The sequence below is a fragment of the Ascaphus truei genome, chromosome 9 (genome assembly GCF_040206685.1).
Source record: "Ascaphus truei isolate aAscTru1 chromosome 9, aAscTru1.hap1, whole genome shotgun sequence".
NCBI lineage: Eukaryota > Metazoa > Chordata > Amphibia > Anura > Ascaphidae > Ascaphus > Ascaphus truei.
The window spans coordinates 48,934,992-48,959,601 of record NC_134491.1 but is presented as its reverse complement, the minus strand read 5'-3'; the positions used below and the strand labels follow the sequence as shown (position 1 = coordinate 48,959,601).

General features: G+C 43.9%; 1 protein-coding gene across 2 annotated transcripts in view; it reads left to right on the top strand.

Moving 5' to 3' along the window:
- YLPM1 (YLP motif containing 1) overlaps positions 1–1,881 on the top strand; it is a 37,105-nt gene extending 35,224 nt beyond the window's left edge. For both annotated transcript variants that reach the window (XM_075614721.1, XM_075614720.1), the window contains 2 exons: positions 1,089–1,252; positions 1,594–1,881. In XM_075614721.1, coding sequence (XP_075470836.1) covers positions 1,089–1,235 — 147 coding nt within the window. In that variant the 3' untranslated portion in view covers positions 1,236–1,252; positions 1,594–1,881. The remainder of the gene's footprint in view (positions 1–1,088; positions 1,253–1,593) is intronic.
- Positions 1,882–24,610: the final 22,729 nt, after the last annotated feature.

Sequence of the window (24,610 nt, the reverse complement as noted above, 5' to 3'; positions counted from 1 at the left end):
CTGCCAGAGACACACAGCTCTGCGCTGTGCAATATCAGCCCCTGCCTGACACACACAGCTCTGCACTGTGCAATATCAGCCCCTGCCAGACACACACAGCTCTGCGCTGTGCAATATCAGCCCCTGCCAGACACACACAGCTCTGCGCTGTGCTATATCAGCCCCTGCCAGACACACACAGCCCTGCTATATTAGCTCCTGCCAGACACACACAGCTCTGCAATATCCGCCTCTGCCAGACACACACAGCTGTGCAATATCAGCCCCTGCCAGACACACAGCTCTGCGCTGTGCAATATCAGCCCCTGCAAGACACAGCTCTGCGCTGTGCAATATCAGCCCCTGCAAGACACACACAGCTCTGCGCTGTGCAATATCAGCCCCTGCCAGACACACACAGCTCTGCGCTCTGCAATATCAGCCCCTGCCAGACACACACAGCTCTGCAATATCAGCTCCTGCCAGACACACAGCTCTGCGCTGTGCAATATCAGCCCCTGTCGGACACACAGCTCTGCGCTGTGCAATATCAGCCCCTGCCAGGCACACAGCTCTGTGCTGTACAATATCAGCCCCTGCCAGACACACAGCTCTGCGCTGTGCAATATCAGCCCCTGCCAGACACGCAGCTCTGCGATGTGCAATATTAGCCCCTGTCAGTCACACACAGCTCTGCGCTGTGCAATATCAGTCCCTGTCGGACACACAGCTCTGCGCTGTGCAGTATCAGCCCCTGTCAGACACACACAGCTCTGCGCTGTGCAATATCAGCCCCTGTCGGACACACAGCTCTGCGCTGTGCAGTATCAGCCCCTGTCAGACACACACAGCTCTGCGCTGTGCAATATCAGCCCCTGTCGGACACAGCTCTGCAATCTCAGAGCCTGCCGACACACAGCTCTGCGCTTCCTGACAGCTGCTGCAATGTGCTGTTGGTTTCAGTGTTTTCTATGAATCCTGAGCCTGTTTGAGTGTCTGTAATGTCTGTGTTTGTAGGTGGTGTGTATCTTTCCCATTAGAACACCATTTCTTCAGTGGTTTTCATGTACCTATTATACAACAAACCAAATGCTGCTTTTTGTTGATAGGTCAGATGGGCAGATCTGGAAGAAAAGAAGGACGCTGATCGGAAAAGAGCAATAGGTTTTGTAATGGGGCAGACGGACTGGGAGAAGATCACAGACGAAAGCGGGCACCTGGCGGACAGAGCGTTAAACCGCACCAAATATATTTAAGTTGTTAGCACGTGAAGGTGAGTAAATAATTCCAGGCCACGCTAAATCTGGTGTGAATACAACTGTAACCGTCCCTTCCGTGCCCCCATGTGTCCTCAATCATGTGACTACACACGAGTAGAGTCACGTAACAGACACCAAGTGGGTGATTTGGTCTACTCAATTACAAGTGAAAACAAATCAACACTACAGCAGGAATCTTGCTTTGTGTCCGTTCAGGAATAAGCACGGTGCCCCGTTATTCTGTAACCCTTCGCTTGCTGTGCAGACCAGCCATGGCATGGCGACGTGTTCCGAGCTCTGCTGTTTTATGAGAGATTGTAATTTGCCGTCACTGAGAAGTGTTTCTTTTTTCTAGGTCTTGTTTTGAAGATGGAGGACGAGCTGCCTCGCGTAACATTTGCTGGGGGAATGTTTTAGTTTTTTTTGTAGTTTCCGTAAGATATGGGTTGAATCCTGAACAATCTCGCTTGTCCACGGACTCTCCTGCTAGACTGCATGCTAATCCCTACATTGTGCATGTTCCTGAGTTGCTACTGTCAGCGCTCACAGTTCCTTATTTTATACTGTATGTGTACTGTACGTGTAGCTTCCTATACTGAGAATGTAACAATAAAATGTCCTTAGTAACAGGAATAGCCCAAAACTTGTTTGCTTTGAGTCATTGTCTGACGTGTGCGTTTATTTCAAAGTTTAACCGCTTGGTTTTGGGATGGAAACTGTCTACTTCAGTTCATGTTTCACCAAAAGTTTGCTCTGACATCCAGCTCAATATGAACGTTTTTTTCCCAGGAGTTTTCTCTGCTGGGATAGGTCAGGGGGTTCTGGGGTAGAAGGCCATGGGGTTCTGGGGTAGAAAGCATGGGGTTTCTGGAAAAACTTAGTTGAAACACAAAACAAAGATCTTTTCTCAGTTTTTGCAGAATTGGGAAATCTGGATATAAGTGTTTAAGAATGTTCTCCCTTTTCGCCAAAAAAACAGAATCTTTCAAGATTCTGGATGTCCACATAATGTCCCATGCCTATTACGGCTGAACATGTGGGACTTTCCTTCATGGAGCCTCGGATAGTTACACCTTTATTCTGTCATTTTCAGAAGTTTACTTGCTTCTCCTTGGTGCGGTGACTGACTTGTATTTCATATCTATGTAAAGTAGCAGAAAAACACGTTTGAATGTAACCACTCCTGAAGAATCGGTGACAGAAAAAGATTTGTGCAACCCCTACATCTCCACAACCGAAATCTACTCGTCGGTTACAGCTTTTTATATAAACGGATTTGGATCAGACAGCGTTGGAATAGGTGGGTGCGGAAGTGACGTTAAAATGCACGACGTGTAAAGGCAGCTGTTTCCAACATTTCTTACGTTTAGCAATCTAATAAGTATTTAGTATTATCAGGCTTGTGTTTGATGTATAATATAACTGGTCATTTGTATTAAACTTAAATAAAGCTGTTTTGGTTACATGAGGGCATTTTGATTTGTCATTTGTCGAACTGTAAAATAATCTACAAACATGAGATGTGTGTATTTACACGTAATTTGTATATTATGTATTAAAGATGCACTTAACTTGCAAGAAATCTGAGCTGGGAGTATTTTTTGGTGGAAGTTCCCACAGTCTCATCCTCGTAACATTGATACCCTCTTCCAAAGCTTTCGTCTGAGTTCCACCGCCAAATAAAAGCCAACGCCACTGTTTATACCGAAAAGTTGATGCAAAGAATCTTTGCATACAGCTCTGCACACCTGGTTTTCTGCAAGAGAACATTGACGCGGAAGATAAAAGCATTTTCTGTGTCTTTGCTTCTAAGTGCCGCTCCATTTGCGTGGAAGGCGCCATAGGCTACAAGATCGGATGTTTATATGGTGGCAGAGAAGGGCCACCCTCTGCCTATAACGACATGCATATGGCCCTAAATACTGTAACACTGCCCATGGGGCTTAGTGTGAGCTGTTACCCCTGAACACTTAGTGGCGAGAAAGTTTGTGAACCCCAATGATTAATGAAATTCCATAGCTTTCCATTATAACCACCTTGAATCAAAACAAGTCTTAAATATCCAATAGGGTTTATATTAACCAATTCCATGTCTTTTGAAACAAAATGATGTTTGAATTAGAGAAACAATGAGTAGCTAAGAGTCAGGGTATGTGCAAAAGTAAGTGAAACCCTGGTTTTATGAGCTAAATTAAAGGGGATAATTAGAATTGGGTGTTTAAATAATGAGGTAGATTGTCTTCAGGGTTGAGTTTGGGAGGCCCAACTCTACTGTATATAAAGGTCAGAAACTTTGCGTTTGGTTTTCACCATACAGGTGTGTGGAAACCCGTCATGCCACGATCAAAAGAAATCTCTTGACCTCAGAAAAGCAGCTATTGATACTCATCAGTCTAGAAAGGGTTACAAAACCATTTCTAAGTATTTGGGGCTACACCAATCCACTGTCAGTCTACAAATTGAGAAAGTTCAAGACCAGTCACTCTACCCAGGAGCGGTCGTCCTACCAAAATCTCTCCAAGAAGAAACTGGCAAATCATCCAAGAAGTCACAAAGAACCCCAGAGTAGCATCCAAGGATCTGCAGGCCACTCTCGCTTTGGCTAATGTGAGTTTTCATGACTCAACTATCAGAAAAGACTGAACCAGAATGGTGTTCATGAAAGGATATCCGTGAGGAAACCACTGTTCTAAAAACATTGTTGCCTGTCTTTAGTTCGCCTAAGAGCACATAGATGATCCACAAGACTTCTGGAACAATGTTCTCTGGACAGACTAGTCCAAGTTAGAACTTTTTGGCTTCAATGAGAAACGTTAGGCTTGGCAAAAACCAAACACTGCGTTCGAACTGAAGAACCTCATCCCAACCGTCAAGCATGGTGGTGGGAGTGTGATGGTTTGGGGCTGCTTTGCTGCCTCAGTACCTGGATGGCTGGCGATTATTGACACAACCACAAATTCTGCATTGTAGCAGAAGATTCTAGAGGAGAATGTCAAATCATCCATCTGTGAGCTGAAGCGAAAGTGGGTCATGCAGATTGATGATTATCCTAAACATACAAGCAGATCTACACAAGAATGGCTACAAAAGAAAAAAAATTCAGAGTCTTCGAATGGGCTTGTCAAACTCTGAACCTAAACCCCATTGAAATGTTACGGGAGGACCTGAAGCAAGCTGTCCATGCAAGAAAGCCCTCACTGAGTTGAAGCAGTTCTGTAAAGAGGAATGGGCCAAAATTCCTCAAACCCGATGTGAGAGACTGCCCAGCAGTTACAGGAAACGCTTCGTTGAAGTCATTGCTGCTCAAGGGGGCGCCACAAGGTACTGAATCTAAAGGGTCACAGACTTTTTCACACGTGGATATCGGATGTTGAACCATTTGTGGATAAATAAATGTTGAAAAAGTATCATGTTTTTGTGTAATTTGTTTGATCAGGCTAACTTTATCCATTATTAGGACTTGGATTAAGATTTAATAACATTTTAGGTTTGAAATGTGCAAATCCTACGGGGTTCACAAACTTTCTCGCCGCTGTATCGTTCCTGAGCGTTTTTTCTGCAGTTCAAAGGCCCCTATGTAAGGAATGTTACTTTAAGGAAAACTTGCAGCTCTGAATGAAGAAATTTTTTGTTACGTGTCCAGCACAAGAGCTTATCGCGAAGCAAGAACATTGTGCCTTTGTGATGAGTGAACTCCTGACGAAGCACATAGTGTGAAACGCGTTGGGGTCACAAGGGGCTGCTGCGTGAGCATCCACAGGCTGGAGAGGTGTACCGGTTGGAGAGAGGACGCGATCAACGGAGCATCGTGGGTCCGAACCCGTTTTCATCCACCCGCCTGATCTCACCAGTGGATCTCCCGGTCTCCGCTCCGCACGCCTTAGCTAGTTTGTAAGTGATTTATTTTATTGTTAATACTGTAGTCCACCCAGTGGGACTTTTTATCTATATAAATTTATATACCTTAAACTTGGTGCGCTCTCTGCTTGTTCTTTTTGTGGATCATCTCATGGGGACAAAAAAAGTCACAATATTTTCGGTTTAAGGGACGATGTCCTGCATGCTCTTCATTCCATGACGCTTTCTCAAATGCAGCTCTATGTAATCAATGCAGTAAGCTCTGCCCGAGGCTCTGTGCTCAGGGTTCCTTAGTGAGCAGTTACTTCTGGGAATGCTTTGCTGCCAAGTGCAGCTTCAAACCTGTACAAAGGGATTCATGCAGTTGAGGTGATGGAAGGGGGGGTCTGCGTCTCCAGTGACAGAAACTGACATAGCATTCGTGTTTTCCAGCGCTGATCTCAAATGATTCAGGAGTGTAAAAAAAGTAAATGGACACAGGGATCAAAGATCATTATTGCGACCTTTTTATGTGCGGTTTGTCCTGCACACGCTTTCTCACAGCCGTGTAACACATTGCTACGGTCCTATTTTGGGCAGCACCACTGTACGTCTAGGTATAATCATGGACACATTTTTCTGGTCCAGATTTGGTTCCATGTCATATGGTAATAAACTTTCCAAATCCTGATTTGGCTCTCTTTGCAACAGGCCTAACATGATGTGCGCGCGCTCTCTGATCCTCACGGTGTCTGCAGATAGGAGAATAAGTATACAACTGAATAGGTTACAGAATCTATTCATGGGTCACGGCCTAAGATCTTTTGTACACTGACCTCATAATACTGAGCTCTGTATACAAATAGAAGTCTGATCTTAGATACATCTTCACAGATTTTTGTCTTCCACACATTTGATATAAAATATTAACACTTAGACATAGTTATAGATGGTATTAAAGGCTTGGGTACGTTACATGTAAAACGTTCTATGTCCCTGTTATTTAATTGCATAATTTGCCCTATTTTTAATGAAACAACACTTCAAAAGCATGGTGTTCACAGGTGGAATCCCTGTTATGGTGGCAGTCTGACCACACACCTGGTCAGGTCTTTCTTGTGGCTGCAGTCGTGAGAACCCTTATTAACTTATGTTGCAGTCACAGCGGTCTCTGAACCAGCGTTTAGGACTATGAGGTAGGCATTATGTTGACTAAACATCTTTAGTAGCAACTGGTACAGTTTCTGGGTAATGATTGCCAGCAAATACGGATTCACTTCATATTTTTAAACTTTAAGAAAAAAATAACCATTTTGTCCATGAGCTTGTGCAGAGAATGAGGGGTGGAACTCTTCCACAGCACATTCGTCTTCAGCATGTGGATTAGCAAAAGTAACATTTACCAAAGAGAAGTTAAACTGTGCCAGGTGTCCACGGGTATGAGGTCTGTTACAACCATGTGATGTCCTGAAATTCCTGACTGGATCCCAAATTCTGCTGGTTGGTGCATGAACAATCTAGCCCATTCTGTCCGTGGGTTGCACCAGAGGGTTTCCATTGTAGTCCGCTTGGATCTGCTGTCCGGGGAGGACGTTTGTCCTAGTCTGTACTGGTGTGTTATTCCCTGAGAATTTCTCGGTCCTTGCGGTTTTTGGTGGGATTTCTGAGCCATGTGCAGCCAGCCATGATGCCGCGTCCCAGGGAAATTTCTGAAGGCGGGGACACAGCGAAAAAATATTTTTCCCATGGCGACTACTGTAAAGAAATCAAGATAATTCCCATCTGGAGGCAAACTGTCTCTTATCCCCGGGAGAGAACATTCACCTTCTACAGATTTGCTCAGGAAGCTGCTCGGCCCACTTTCCTGAGGATTTCCAATGTTTCCTTGTTATTGCTGTTCTCCTTTATTATCAGATTTTTTTTTTTATATATATAAATGTTTTTTAATTCTGTTATGGAAAATGCCACTTTTTTGTTTTCCTCATTTTAGATGGATATAATTAAATCCAATGAGTATTTGTTTTCATCTCCATATAAAACACTTAAGCCGTGTCCCTTTTTTCTTTTATATCAGACATGCAACAATCAATTTTTGTAATTGTACATTGAAAGGATTCTAACTGCATGTGCTATATTTGTTTCAATACATCTGCTTGTTTTTAGAATACGGTAATAAACCCAATAAATAAACTTTTAAAATAGTCATCGTACTTTTTTTCTTAAAAGATCTTTAAAAAAAAATGCACACACAAATAACACACCTGCCTGTTTTGTTTAACATGCAACACAACGCCATCAGGTGTCCTTTCTCCTATTTATTAGTAATGTGCCGTACGAGCCCCTTTTTCTTTTAGTGTTTCCCTCACACCTGTGCAATCACAGGATTTTTCTCTCACGTGCCACAGAAAACCTGCAATTCCGTGAAACAAGCTGTATAGGAGTAATAACGAATGTGTATAGTTCATATAAATTACATTACATCCTTTCAGTAACGTGGGACTTCCTTACGATCACTTCCATAAGAATTATTCATTACCTCCGTACAATGCACACAGCAGAGCTGGACCTCCGACTTTTCCAGCCAGGACCAGTGACCAGAACCTCCATCCCGTCTTGTAGCAAAGGTATCAGAACGAGACCGCACACAGGAGAGTCAGAGGAAGACCAACATTGCTGGGCCAACTGAACCCCGAGCCAGAGTGTCCTCCCCACTGGGGCATGAGCAGCCGATTCTCCAGGATACCCAAGACCTTGTTATAACGGCAAATGAGTACGTATTTCTTATGTTCCAATGTTTTCTGCAGCTCAGCGCAACAGGTGAAAGACATTAACAAGCATAACAAACTGATGCATTAATTTGCACCGGGAGTGGGCAACTCCAACCCTCATGGACTGGAGTTGCCCACCCCTGATTTATACGCAATAGCACAATAGGTCTTTAAAAGGAGCTTTACCATCTAGAAATGGAATAAACAGATGTTTTTGTTTTGTTTGTATTTTTGATGAGGTTTAATACCAGAGAAGAAAATAAGGGGGGTGGGCAATCATATTCTATATACAGGCTTTAAACACTGATTTTGTATTTGTAAATCCTAGTACAATGATGGGGAACTCTCCAGGATGCAACATCTGTAATAAAAGCCTCCAACTTCTCCATGTCCACTGTTTTTGTTTGTGGTCACACTTTGTGTTTGACCTCATTGAGATCGGAGACGTGATTGGATGTGTACAAGACTCGCATGCACTTGTCCAGTGTGTCTTCAGAATTCCTCCTCTGTTCTTACATATCCACTTAAATCGCAGCTGGGTTTTAATTAACCATGTTTTGTATATCACCTGATCTATGTACATGATCGCACCTCACTACACGAGAATTAGGTGTGGGCGCACAGCTGCACATAATGTTCCTCCTGTGGAGATCACTTGGATAACACTGATACACAAACTATTAAGATCAGTCTCCTGATCCCTTGCACCTTTACACTCTGCGTAAACAGTCAGTTTTTCGATCTCATGATGTCCTCATAGGAAAGATTTTGGTGCCGTTCTGTCGCTTTGCAAGTCCTTAAGCCTCATATGATGGTACTCCTGGTCTTCGCAAATAGCAGAGAAGAGCTGTGATAACATAAAGCGGTTCCTGCCTTCCCCATCATATATATGTAAGTCCCAGGACACTTTGGAGAGTGCAGTCTTGTGGCTGATCCCTGCCCTCAACTGAAACATAGCTACATAGTAGATGAGGTTGAAAAAAAGACATGCGTCCATCAAATTCAACCTATGTTAAATTTAGACAGTACTGTATGTCATTCTTGGCCCCAGAGGTTCTCTCCCTGCAGTTTGCAAGAGTCCCTGTCTCCGTCTGGATGTGGTATAATTTGTAGTATTTCTGTACTGCATCGTGTCATGATCATCAGAAACCAGGGAAAAACCGAGGCAGAGTATCGAGCAGGAAGTTTGTGCCTTCCATCTACAGAAGAACCGGTTATCTGCAGTCTGTTTTACTTTGTATATATATTTTTTTCCCTGTCTGTTTGTTCTAGTGCTGGTTGTATATTGAATAACATATTTTAACTTTATTGTATACATTTGAATAAAATATTTTGGGATCATTGTTCTGTAACTTGGACTCCATGATGGTTATTCTCTAAGCATTTCTTGAGGCCTGGAATTGATATTTCTTATTTGCATCCTTGTAGTTCCCCATTACTGGGGGTCGGAGCACACCCTGGAGATCCCTTCAGGGCCTGACCATGTGATCAGTTCAATTATAGTGACATTTTCAGCCAATACACTCCCCCAAGGACTTCACTGTGAGCACTTCCCGTCACATCAGGTAATGTCACTGCAGATTATTCTGAGACAGGCCAAGTACCGGAGCATGATATCAGAGGGGAGAAACACATTAACACCTTTTGCAGCCAGGGACCTGACATGATTTGTACTGACCCCAACTTCCACCAGTGAGATGGCAATCTGCATGTGATATGACAACATTCTTGGTTGAATATCCCTGCAAGTCCCTTATTGCATTACGGCAGTCATCGGGTCATGGCCAGAGAAGCTGCCTCTGTTACTCTGAGGCCTCCTCATTCTGTTTCCAACTTACTCCCTGACCGAGTCTGTTGTCACATACAATGGAGTATGTTCCTGACCAGACATAGTTAGCCCGGCTCTCTGTTCACCCTCAGAGGGAGTAATGTTATATTTACCAATGTTAGGCAAACTTTTATGAATGAGTGATCCCTATTTTATCCTCTAGTAAACCAGAGAGAAGGAAACTAATGAAAAATAAGCAGAAGATTGACATTTTCACAACTAAATACTATTGCCCCAGCTTTAATATTAATTTGTTAGGACACAAACACATTTAAAGCTGAAGCTAATGTAAAACTATCAGGAGTGATCACAGTACATGTACTAAAAGAGCTATACTTCTCTATGTCCTGCCTAAGGAATGGGGACTAAACTTCGTCCAGTATAGAATAAAACAAAACTTTAAATTAATCAAGGTTTTATCAGCAAATACAGGGCTTCCTACTCTCCTCCGTACATCAGTTATTTTTGTCCTACTGGTCAAGGGGGGGCAGGTTCCCTCGTCACAGGGTTTGTTTCTGGTACATTTTAGTGGTGATCCTTCGGGCTTTGTTATTCCAGAAAGGAGATTTGCCCAAAATGTCACAATATGTGTGGCCAGTGAGAAGTCGCCAGGTGTGGCAGCATTATTGCCACCTACTTTTCCGAAAGTATATAGTATGCCATCTTATACGCTCTTGTTATAATCCTCTATGGCTAGCTCTGATGCTACTAAATAAAAGCAGGATATGTATTGCTCCCACATGGTAAGTGCGTTGTTTTTATTCTGAAGATGTGGTTGCTTTATCAGACTCCTGTGTAGGATATTAGCCAATTTCACAGAATAACTCATTGGGCCTCCACCCGGCCAGTATTTGGATGAGCCCTGCATGAGAGAGCAGCTGAGCCAGGCTGGCTTAGAGCTGGTCACTGAGCTGGCTGCTCTGCTGTTGGTTCTGAGCCAATTACTCTGCTGTTGGATCAGGGGCCGATTGCTCTGCTGGTGGATCGGAGCCGGCTGCTCTTCTGTTGGATAAGGGGCTGATTGCTCTGCTGTTGGATTGGAGCCAGCTGCTCTGCTGTTGGATCAGGGGCCGATTGCTCTGCTGTTGGATCAGGGGCCGATTGCTCTGCTGTTGGGTCAGGGGCCGATTGCTCTGCTGTTGGGTCAGAGCCGGCTGCTCTGCTGTTGGATCAGGGGCCGATTGCTCTGCTGTTGGATCAGGGGCCGATTGCTCTGCTGTTGGGTCAGAGCCGGCTGCTCTTCTGTTGGATCAGGGACCGATTGCTCTGCTGTTGGATCAGGGGCCAATTGCTCTGCTGTGGCGCATTGCTCCTTTCTCTGAGATGTTTTTCCTTTTTGAGGAATGTTATATGGATGGTAGTCTTTTTTTCCTCCCACCCGGAGAAGGGTACTGCTTTGGTATGTCTGCATTCATTTGTACTGGCATACATATGATGTAGAGAAAAAAGTGGAATTATTGTTGACATGAATTGTTTTTATGTTGCTCCATGCTAGTACAACAAAACATTTGTTTTTTTTCTTCATTCTTCCATCGCTTGGCTAGATGGATGACTGCTCTAAGGAGGAGACCAGGGAGCCTTATAAGGCCTGATGGAACCCAATTCCCAACTGGACAGGGCTTATTCCCCATTTGTTTGTAATGGCGAGGGGGAGGGAGTAAAAGAAATGGAATTAAGAGAGGATCATTTGGATTTCTGGGAGGGAGCGGATGCATTTTTACTGAGCTTGGGGGAAAACGAGATAGGGGGATATTGGCAATTAAACTTTTTATTAACCGCCACAAAAAAAACCCACAAAGGATAAGACGACAAACAAAGGTTCTCATGAGCCCGAACCGGCTCTTTTTGAAACTACTCTGCAGTAAGCAAAGAAAATCTTAAAGACTGAAAACAAAATTGACTGCAACATTCATTAAAAGCCAACCAAGAAAACCATAGCTAATGCCAACATGACGGGACAAAATACGCGCCTACTGATTAAAGGATAATATTTAAAAATTCCCTATAGCTCCGGAGTGGCGCTGCTACAGGCTCTGGAGCGGAAGGGGGCCCCCTGAGAGATACAAAAGACAGGACTGGTGTGGGGTGGATGGCGGGAGGAGGTAAGAGATGGGAGAACGAAGAGGAGCGAGTCTGGTGAGGAACTTGGAGAGGACCAGGCCACCCCAGCACGGAGAGCGTCGGACAAGATTGTGCAGGTAAAGTCCGGATGAGAAATGGCAGAGCGGGTATCCCAGCTCCGGCCTACCCCGTGGGAAAGGAGAGCAGCATCTGTACGAGCTGAAAGAGTAAGAAAAACTAGAGAGGAAGCTAGAACAAAGTCTGTGGAAAAGTGTGAGCGACTACTGCCTCACACTGATATAGCACAACACTATACCAAACCCAAGGGCACATATCGGTAGTCAGCCCCCAAATAGTAAGAGGCAACAAGGGGACATATCTCAACACAAGGATAAAGGACCCAGAAACAAGCAAGGGGTTAAATAAAAGTACAGAATATGAACACACACACCTCTGTAGTTATAACAGGAGGGAAATTAATGCTTGTCTGAACTGTAAAAACAAGTACAGTCCCACTATGAATAATAAAGTCAAAGAAACATCAAAAATGTCATCTCTGGGGCAGGCTCCAGTGGCTGTGCGTGTGTGGGCGCGCAAAGAGCTATGATGCGTACACTGGCAGGGAAGACAAGAATGTTGTCTTCCCGTGGGCAAAGCGGTCACGTGGCGGCATGCAGCCAATGGCAGGGCAGATATGCCCCATCATGGCTGCGCCCCCTCACCCCCGTCATGGCCCTGCTCCCCTAAAGCTCCCCTACAGACTGCCGATCGCGGCTGTAGTCACTGCACGCGCCGCGAGGCGCGCGTGCAGCCGGAAGGACTGGGGCTGCAGCTTAATTTGATGTTGCCTCACACATTTAACTTTGCCCCCCACAAGTCTTTGATGTTATAAATGTCATACCAGGCCAATTTCTGATACGTCGGGACCCCCTCATCCGTCAAAACATTATTTTTCATTGTTTTATTTACCAATAAAATGCACACGCTAGGTGAATTCAGATGACCTCACAGGAGACGACGAAAAATAGGTATTTTGACATTCAAGTTAACTGGTTGCTGTGCAGAATAAAGGCATTAAAGCTGCAGTTCAAGCAATATCCTAGAACATGCGTGTGTTTTTAATAAGTTCTGCACTATGAGAAAATACTTGTAGCATTTTAAAAAATTTAAAAAATAACAATTTTAAAGATTTTTTTAATGTATTCTAATGTAACAAGCATTTTTGTTCCTATAGCAACCATTTACAAAGTCACATCTCCTTCCCCTTCTGAAATAGCATTGCCATTTTGAGCCTTGCCCTCTGTAGCAGTGAACCAATTGAATCTAGTTCATGCCTGGTCACATGATCTTCCTCACAGAACTTTGGCTGTCAGTGCAGCAGAAGATTATCCAAGATGCATTTAATGAACCCACAGCCGAATTTCAGCGATCGATTACAGGAGAACGGATCGATCAGCAACTTAGCTAATCACTTGTCAGTGTGCAGATTGTATGGATGCACATATTGAATGAAAAAAAATTAAAACGACAGCTTGAACTGTAGCTGTAACGTGACAGTTATTGGTCTACAAGATCTTTGTAACACTTGCCAGTGATAATTTGTTGCCAATGTTCCCGCCAGTTTGAGCTGTAAACTGTAACAATAGATAATGTTACCATAGTAATAAAGGATGCATTGTAGCTGCTGAGTTACACTGACTGAAGGATTGATTGAAACTGAAAGGCAGCCATTATGTTAGGCACACAATCAGGATTTTTACAGATTTATAACGAGCACCAAACGATTTTTCCAGCTTGGGTAAGAATGTAGAATTATACATTGTCGCACACTTGACATATAAAATTAAGGAGAAAAAAAGGGAGAAAGTAGTGTTGCTGATTTAAACGCTAACTGAATAAGCACAGGTACAAACAAATGAGTGGAAAAATGAATTCTTTAAGTGGGGGAATAAGCCCGGGGAGATGTTGGCTAACCTCTAAAGGGAATAAAGGATCTAAACAAATGATGTCAAGAACTTCAGAATTCAAAAATAATTGATAACAACAAGCTGGCCAAGCATTTCAGGAATGCTATAAACTTTTTTTTAGAACAAACTCTGTTACCAAAATGTTAGGCTGAAGATAAGAGAATGCCCAAATCCTCCAATAACAGATAGTGAAAATGGAAAAGTAATCACAAATCTCAAAAACAAAGTGCCAGGTCTGGTGGTGAATTGGGAGGATATTATTGGAACATAAGCCCCTCCTTAGTGTCAAGTATCAGGTCAGCTATACCATCAGTCAGAAAAAATGCTGTGAATAAAGCACTAAAGTGACTAAATAACTAGTAATAAATCAAAAATACACTCTTTAAATAAAGATAGGCTGCCTGATAACTACTGTCCAGAACAGACAGAATAACACATGAAACAAAATAAACCTGGCGCCAGATAATGTCCAAAAAGATGAGTCCTGTGATCCTCTAGAATCCGCACTGTTGCTCACAGGTCATGTAAAAAGAGAGAAGACAAATACAAACAGATCATAGCATATAACTGTTGGGTAATGACAGCCTATGCTAAAGACACTACATGCAAACGCAAAAGTAACAGACTAAAATAATGTAATAAAACATACAGTAATGAACTATGTCATAAAAAGGACCATAGCCAGTGAGAATTAACTGGTCCTTTTTACGGCTTCGGCGTCACAGAGTAGGAGCTCTGCGGGACCAGTACAGAGATATCTTTGGACATTCACCTCAGCTTGTTGCTGCCTGATATCACCCAGATATCACCCTGCTTCTTGTAAGTAGGGTTTTGATTTTACCACCTCCGGATCACCAGTTCTCTCTCACTGTCTATGGTCCTTTTTATGACATAGTTCATTATGTTTTATTAAATTATTTTAGTCTGTTACTTTTGCGTTTGCATGTAGTGTCTTTAGCATAGGCTGTCATTACCCAACAGTTATATGCTATGATCTGTTTTTGTTTGTCTTCTCTTTTTTTACATGACCTGTGAGCACCAGTGCGGATACTAGAGGATCACAGGACTCATCTTTTTGGACATTATCTAGCGCCAGGTTTATTTTGTTTCACAGGTCAGCTATACCAGCAATTTTAGCCTCCAAACACAAAAGAGGCGAGTCGAATATTATAGTGAATCTCGATGCAAAAAAACTTTTGACCAAAATATGTATTCACATATTTTTCAAATCATAGAGCACAAAGAATTTGGTGGGAACATTTTTACAATTTCTCAGGGCAATTTATAAAACCCAACAGCTGCAGTGACAGTTAATAATCTTAATTCACCCCTTATTACTCTAGAAAAGGGGACAAGGCAAGGCTGCCCATTATCACCACTACTATTTCATTTTCCTCATGACCCACTATTTAGACATGTAAAAGATTTGGATAAATGCAAAGGAAGACAAGTTTGCAATAAACAAATTAAAATAGCTGTGTTTGGCAATGATTAATTTCAAATCCTAAAACGGCGATAGAGGAAATAATAAGCAGGATAGAACTCGTTGGCACAATATCAGGTTTTAAGATAAATTTCGATAAATCAAAAGCAATGTCGATCTTTCGAGAAGCCAAAAGGAGATGGACAGGCATAATCATATTTAAGTGGATAAATAAGCCAACATTTTTAGAAATTAATATTGCCAGATAACAAATCAGCTGTATGCATATAATAGGAATCTCATAATAAAAGCTATGATACAAGTCTTTTAAAGTGGAAAAAATTGCAATGATCTTTTTAGGTAAATGTCACATAATAAAAATGGTTAGTTTTCCGATACTATATATCGGGAGTGCGCAAAGTGGGGGGTGCGCTGGGGGCGGTGCTTACAGGGGCCTAGATCTCTTCCCCAAAGCATTTAAATTAAATGCCCGGTGTTTGCGAAAGGCCTCTGTAACTCCCTTACCTGATCTCCGGCGGTTTCTGGCGACATCGCGGGTCACATGACGTGACATCAGAAACGCCGGTGACAAGGTAAAGGGCAGTGAGCAGGCAGGGGGGCGCAGACTAAAAAAAAACAAAGATGAAAAACTTGTAAATAAATCATTTTAACAATTCAAATGGGGAAAAAAAGGGCGGACTCAGTATTTTAAAACTACAAAAAGTAAAAACGAATGGAGGGGTTAATCTTCCAAATATAAAAGAGTACAATTTAGTAGCTTAAACAAGATATACGATTGACTGGATTAAAGATAGAAGTATATACACATTGACCAATTATGTCTAACAATTTTCCCCAGAGTTGAACCTGATAAGCCAACAACACAGTCCCATGGAAAAGATTCCAGAGAAAATGAAAGATAACCCGCTTCTTATCACCACATCTAACGCTTGGAAGGGTTACGGGAATAAATAGGGGTAAATAAACGGCTTTCATTGTTTCTTTCCTTGGTGGGACATGATACTTTTCAAGAGGGGAAATCAGGTTTTCCGTTTTCACTGTCGGCAAAAGAGAGTCTCAAACAAAATTCCTTGTTTCATAAATAAATTGGGTCAATATATTGTTTCCAAAACCTCAAGGAAGGGGGGTGGGGGGGGCGTGTTGATTCTTTCAATCATGTAGTAACAGGGAGTAAGTGTCATGATACCTTTTATTGGACCAACACGTAGTAGATCTGTTACAAGCTTTCTAACCTCTCGGACTCCTTCACCGGGTTATCCTGATCCCGAGAGGTTGCAAAGCCTGTAACAGATCAACTACTTGTTGGTCCAAGAAAAGGTATAATACTCCCTACTACCTCTCCTGTTACTACAAAAGCTCAAGATTAATCTAAACTTGAAACAGCTCAATTGTATGCTGTATTGGGAAGTACCACTTATTAGCTGAAGAATGCTTAACATGTGCTTTGAGTTAGCAGAGCTCTCTCTCTCTCTCTGTCACATGTTTACCATATATTGAGTTGTTTACTGCAAAGGAAGTGCGACTCATCAGTTTAAGTATGCATTTTGCTACAACACTTAGCACTGATTGGAGGAAGCCTAACACAAAATACTATAAATAAGATCCTAGGCTGGGGATAGTGCCAGAAGCTTCTCCAAGGACCGTGCAGGTGCCCTGGCCACGAGCTCCCCTCGCTCTCTCGGGATCAGACTAGACTGATTGGGGCTTCCCCGGGTGTTTGGAGCACTTTTCCTGTTTTATGCTGTTAAGCTGTGCAAGTTGTAACTGAGAACGTAACTGATGCTAAGTAAAATCCCTTTTTGATAACATCTCTAAGACTGTTTAATGACTCAGAGTGTGCAAGTTATTGGCTGAATCCAGAATCTTTGCATTACATACTCATATCTTCAGGCAAGACATTGTGTTCGTGATGTTGTGTCTGGTGTATCACAAGAAGATTTTACAAATCCTTTGTGATTTGATACATTTACCAGTCACAAAATGATATCAAACTCTACAATATACAACTGCACCAGAACAGACCAAGACTATAACAAATCCAAAGGAGGACTACCAAATTGGCAACTGCATTTTCCATTTAAAACCAGAGACAGAACATGAAACACAGACAGAGCTCAGTGCTACATCCATTAACACAGATACACGGTAGTGCCTATATATATATATATATATATATATATATATATATATATATATATATATATATATATATATATATATATATATATATATATATAGATCTTTTGAATAAAATGGTCTTTTAGTTTAACCCTTTGGCTAAAGTGTTGTAAGCCCCTGAGCCCCTCCAAGGCAGACCACATCTCAAGGGTCCCTAACACTAAAATAAATTCTTAATAACCTGTACATTACCAGGAAGAATGATTTATAGTAAATCTGTCAAAATTAGTTGCATAGTTCTAAGTCTGATTGAAGCTCTTATTAACCTGTACATTACCAGGAAAAGCACTCTGTATTAGATTTGTCACAGAGTGCTTGGTTGTGCCCTTGAGGTGTGAGTGTATGTGGTTGTGTGCTGGAAGTGTGTGTGTTTGTACCCTGGAGGTATGAGTATGCGTGGTTGTGCGCTGGTGGTGTGAGTATGTGTGGTTGTGTGCTGGAGATGTATGTGTGGTTGTGTGCTGGTGGTGTGTGTGTTTGTGCCCTGGAGGTATGAGTATGCGTGGTTGTGCGCTGGTGGTGTGAGTATGTGTGGTTGTGTGCTGGAGGTGTATGTGTGGTTGTGCGCTGGATGTGTGGTTGTGTGCTGGTGGTGTGTGTGGTTGTGCCCTGGAGGTATGAGTATGCGTGGTTGTGCGCTGGTGGTGTGAGTATGTGTGGTTGTGTGCTGGAGGTGTATGTGTGGTTGTGCGCTGGATGTGTGGTTGTGTGCTGGAGGTGTGTGTGTTTGTACCCTGGAGGTATGAGTGTGTGCTGGAGGTGTGAGTATGTGTGGTTGTGCACTGGAGGTGTGTGTGTGTTTGTGTGCTGAAGGTGTGAGTGAGGTTGTATACAGGGAAGTTTGTACACAATTGAAGAGATAAGCAATAACTTGGGCAAAAGTGAATCTCTCTCTGACCATTTCAAAAAGGTGGGAGGGTAATGTGACGATAGTGAGGGTTTGGCCCGGGATTAACGGGGTTACTCCCCAAGGGCCCCCCTCTAACCTCGCCAGGGAGACAAGGGGTTAACTGGGCTGAGGCCCAGAACTGTGACTTAACCCTTGTTAAATAACATGAAAATGCTTATTCCCCTGTGTAAATGATGTTGTTGCTGTAACCTGATTTCTTCAAGTGGATAAGACCTAAGTACAGCGGCTACGATTCCAGAACGCAAGGGGTTAAAAACATCGCAACAAGGAAACTTGCCCTGCTTCAGGATTTCGTTAGCCCTGGGTATCCAGCAAATCCCAGAGAACCAGAAAGGACTTTGCACATTCACAGAAGGATTGGACTGGGGCTATGTATTTGGCAATTTGCAAATGGACTACATTTTAAAGGACAATCTTCTGCTGCTTTGGCACCTTTCTGGACATTATCCTCTGTTTCTCTACCCGTGAGTGTAATTATTAAGTTTATTCTGCAGTTGTCGTGTGTTTGCCTATCAAGGGAATAAATCTCAGTTTATTTTGCTCAACCTGTTCTGCTCAATCAGGACCCACAAAATATAAATGTGTTATTAAGCGCGTCCCCGTGACAGGCGATATCACACGTCACTATACGGCCTGCAGCCTTTGCTCCTAAGCAGAAATGCTTTTAAGTATAAATCTTTAAAGTAGTGTGGAAGTTTAAAAAAGGAAGTTCAAAAAGAAGTGGAAAAAGTGGACCCCATCTACTGCTTCTGATTCCTGCATTTGGACTACGCTGGAAAGGAGTATATCATCCCAGACTGCACATCTCAACACATTACTATTGCTGTGATGCCGCCTTTACTTTTTATATTTGCTGTAACCTCACTTATTTTCTAATTAGAGAGAAATCCTGAGATTGCAGCGGTGCACAGCAAGTAGAAGAGGGGTCCAGCAGTGTGTGGGTTAAAAATAAATTTATTTATAGCAACATAGTAACGGGGACAAACACTCTGACGCGTTTCGGACAAAGTGTCCTTTATCTCTTTGACACTTTGTCCGAAACGCGTCAGAGTGTTTGCCCCCGTTACCATGTTGCTATAAATAAATTTATTTTTAACCCATACACTGCTGGTCCCCTCTTCTACTTGCTGTGCACCGCTGCAATCTCAGGATTTCTCTCTAGCAAAACAACCCAGCGTGATGCCCGCACCCTATGAAGCTGCTATTTTGTGAGTATTGTTTTTCCCCCTTATCCATGGGGATTTGCTGACCGGTAACAGTGTAACAGTGAGGATACCCTGCTCTGTGGAGTTCTACAAGAATAACGGTATGTTATCCCTTCAATTGACTCCATCTTATGGGCAGTTATACATTACAAAAGGATCACTGTCAATTACACACTGGGTCCAATACTCTATTTAGCTTTATGTGCTTCTTTTTTACCATGATATGTGGACTTTGATGTTTTAAAGCATGGATTTCTATTATGTCTGAATCGGATTGAGCACTGCTATTGGGACTTGCGCCCTGAACTACTTATTTTCTAATTATGTGTTTCCTTTCACCAGCCTCATCATGTCTCAAACTCTATTCATATTTCGCCATCTCTCCTTACTTCACCACTTCTCAGTTCACATGAACTCCTCTCTTACCTGCGCCCTCTGTCACCACACAGCTATACCTCCTGCACTAAAACACACCCCTACAAATCATCCTCACACATTCTCTTTCTGTCCATGCTTCTCCTCCTTGCTTCTGGGGATATCTCTCCCAATCCTGGTCCCTGCCTTATTTCTACATGCTCTCGTCCTCGCCTTCCACATGCAACTTCTACTCCTTCTGGTTTAAACCCCTCCAACCTCATACCCATCCCCTGCCACTCTCCCTCCTCTCTCCCTTTCTCCTGTGCCCTTTGGAATGCTCGCTCCCTCTCTAACAAGTTCCTCTCTGTGCATGACTTCTTTCTCTCTGACTCTCTGCTCCTATTTGCCATAACTGAGACCTGGCTCACTCAGACTGACTCTGCCCATGGAAGCTGCTCTCTCTTATGGTGGCCTTTCCTTCTCCCACACTCCGCGCCCTGATGGCAGGGGTGGAGGCGTGGGGCTCCTGCTCTCCTCTCTCTGCCATTACCGAACCCTTCCTATTCCCCCCTCTCTTGCTTTTCCCTCCTTTGAGGTTCACACAGTCCAGATCTTCTCTCCTCTCCCGGTCCATGTGGCGGTCATCTATCGCCCACCTTCCTCTACTCATCCCCTTCTGCCTTTCTCTCTCACTTTGAATCCTGGCTCTCTTTCTTTCTCTCCTCAGACGCCCCTGTTCTTCTCCTTGGGGACTTCAATTGCCACATTGATGACCCCTCTCTCCCTTGGGCTTCCCGCTTTCTATCTCTAACCTCTTCTTTTGGCCTTCAACAGTGAACTGAAGCCAGCACCCACAAGGATGGGCACTACCTAGACCTGGTTTTCACTAAAAACTTCTCTCTCTCCGATTTCTCCATTTCCCCTTTTCCTCTCTCTGACCATCACCTCATCTCATTTTCTCTCTCTCGCTTCTCTCCATCTCCATCTCCATCTCGCCCTAGTTTTTGCAGAAACCGGCGCTCTATTAACCTACCAGCTCTTGATTCCACTTTACGCTCCTCCCTCTCCTCTCTCAGTTCTGCTTCAGACCCTGACAACCTGGTCAGGAACTACAACTCTGCGTTATCTTCCTCTCTTGATCTTCATGCCCTACTTTCTCTCTGCCGTCCTCGCCCTTCTAACCCCAGACCCTGGCTAAACTCCCACACACGCATGCTGCGTTCCTCCACTCGTTCCTCTGAACGCCTCTGGAGGAAATCTCATACGCTCGCAGACTTCATTCACTACAAATTTATGCTATCCTGCTTCAACTCTAGCCTCTCTCAGGCTAAACAAACCTACTTTTCATCACTAATCAACACACACAAGTCTAACCCACGCCGACTCTTTTCTGTCTTTGACTCTCTACTCAGAGCACCCTCAGCTGCCTCCTCTTCTTCCTTCATCTTACCTCAGGACTTTGCTGACTTTAAGGAAAAGGTGGAATCTATACGTCACAACATCCCATCTGTTGCCTCCTCCCATCCCACACCGCTTCCCAACACTCCTCCTGCCTTTCTTGACTCTTTTTCCGCTATCTCGGAGGAGGATGTGTCACTGCTGATCTCCTCTTCTCCCTCTACCACTTGCCCTCTTGATCCCATTCCCTCTCATCTCCTAAAACCTCTTGCTCCTTCTATAATCCCTATGCTCACACAGATCTTTAACTCTTCCCCCTACTCTGGTACTTTTCCATCCTCCTTCAAGCATGCAACCGTTATACCATTACTCAAAAACAGCAAGCTTGACCCTACCTGTCCTTCTAACTATCGACCTGTCTCCCTCCTGCCTTTTGCCTCCAAACTCCTTGAACGTCTTTTATTCTCTCGATTGCTACACTTTCTCAACACCTATTCTCTCCTAGACCCTCTAAAATCTGGCTTCCGCACTGCTCACTCTACTGAAACAGCCCTCACTAAAATAACTGACGACCTCCATGCTGCCAAAGACAGAGGTCATTACACTCTGCTCATATTACTCGACCTCTCTGCAGCATTCGACACCGTGGACCACCCTCTTCTCCTTCACATTCTCCATACTCTTGGTATTCGGAATAAAGCTTTATCCTGGATCTCCTCTTACCTCTCCCATCGTACTTTCAGTGTCTCTTTTGCTAACACCTCCTCCTCTATTGATCTCTCTGTGGGGGTACCCCAGGGCTCTGTCCTGGGACCCCTTCTCTTTTCTCTTTACACACTCTCTCTAGGTGACCTAATCACATCTTTTGGGATTAAATATCACCTCTATGCTGACGACACACAAATTTACCTTTCAACCCCTGACCTTACACCTGCTATACAGACCAAAGTTTCTGAATGCCTCTCTGACATATCATCCTGGATGGCCATCCGCCGACTGAAAATTAACATGGCAAAAACAGAGCTCCTTATACTTCCTCCCAAACCTGGCCCTACTACCTCCTTCCACATTGCTATTGGAAATACGATCATTCACCCAGTAGCCCAAGCACGCTGCCTAGGGGTCACACTCGACTCCTCTCTCACATTCGCCCCTCACATTCAAAACATTTCTAAAACTTGTCGCTTTTTCCTCCGCAATATAACAAAGATACGCCCTTTCCTCTGTTGCTCGACTGCTAAAACTCTGACTCAGGCCCTCATTCTCTCCCATCTTGATTACTGTAACCTCCTGCTGTCCGGCCTTCCTGCCTCTCACCTGTCTCCCCTACAATCTATCCTAAATGCTGCTGCCAGAATCACTCTACTCTTTCCTAAATCTGTCTCCGCATCTCCCCTCATGAAATCCCTCTCCTGGCTTCCAATCAAATCCCGTATCTCACACTCAATTCTCCTGCTCACTTTTAAAGCTTTACACTCTTCTGCCCCTCCTTACATCTCAGCCCTAATTTCTTGCTATGCACAATCCCGACTCTTGCGTTCTTCTCAAGGATGTCTTCTTTCTACCCCCTTTGTATCTAAAGCTCTCTCCCGTCTTAAGACGTTCTCACTTTCTGCCCCACACCTCTGGAATGCTCTTCCCCTCAATACCCGACCAGCACCCTCTCTATCCACCTTTAAGATCCACCTTAAGACACATCTGCTTAAAGAAGCATATGAATAGCACTGTGGATAATCATGGACACATGATACATAAAGCTTGGCCCCCTGCAGACGCATTTACCAGAACTCCCTCCTACTGTCTCTGTACGTTCTCCCTACCTACCAATTAGACTGTAAGCTCCTCGGGGCAGGGACTCCTCTTCCTTAATGTTACTTTTATGTCTGAAGCACTTATTCCCATGATCTGTTATTTATATTATCTGTTATTTATATTATTTGTTATTTATATGATATGTATTACTAATGTGACGCGCTATGTACATTTATGTTGCTATATAAATAAAGACATACAATACAATACATATAACGTCACAGATTATGATGTCACTATATGTATGATGTCACACACAGTATTATGTCACTATACATATGATGTCACAGTCACACACAGTACTATGTTCCTTCAATTGCACATTCCTACAGCTCTCTCCGTGTGACATTCTGCAGTCTGTGCACCCCCTGCAATGGTATATCCCGTCCCTGCCCTTGCAGTCACCCCCCCTCTCTCTCTCCGAATAGTGGTACATTCCCTCTAGGCCGGAAGTGACGTCCACTCCCTCCCTCCCGGTTGGGCCGGCCTGTTTCCGGCGTGTCCTTGACTCGGAGCCGCCATGTTGTCCCGCTGCCTGGCCCGGGCCCTGCGCCGCCCTCTGTCCGCGCTGCGGCGGGTGAGTGACTGGGGGCCGGGCGGAGGGGGAACCCTGGGGTGTGAGGGGGTAACTGCTGCCCCCCATATCCCGCGGGTCGCCCCGATATTGTGAATCTGTGACAGTGTCCCGCAGCACTCCTCATACCCCCCATATAACTCCTCATACCCCCCATATTACTCCTCATACCCCCCATATAACTCCTCATACCCCACATATAACTCCTCATACCCCCCATATAACTCCTCATACCCCCCATATTACTCCTCATACCCCCCATATAACTCCTCATACCCCACATATAACTCCTCATACCCCCCATATAACTCCTCATACCCCCCATATTACTCCTCATACCCCCCATATAACTCCTCATACCCCCCATATAACTCCTCATACCCCCCATATAACTCCTCATACCCTCCATATAACTCCTCATACCCTCCATATAACTCCTCATACCCTCCATATAACTCCTCATACCCCCCATATAACTCCTCATACCCCCCATATAACTCCTCATACCCTCCATATAACTCCTCATACCCTCCATATAACTCCTCATACCCCCCATATAACTCCTCATACCCCCCATATAACTCCTCATACCCCCATGTAACTCCTCATACCCTCCATATAACTCCTCATACCCCCCATATAACTCCTCATACCCCCCATATAACTCCTCATACCCCTCATACCCCCCATATAACTCCTCATACCCCCCATATAACTCCTCATACCCTCCATATAACTCCTCATACCCCCCATATAACTCCTCATACCCTCCATATAACTCCTCATACCCCTCATACCCTCCATATAACTCCTCATACCCCCCATGTAACTCCTCATACCCCCCATGTAACTCCTCATACCCTCCATATAACTCCTCATACCCCCCATATAACTCCTCATACCCCCCATATAACTCCTCATACCCCCATGTAACTCCTCATACCCCTCATACCCTCCATATAACTCCTCATACCCCCCATGTAACTCCTCATACCCCCCATGTAACTCCTCATACCCTCCATATAACTCCTCA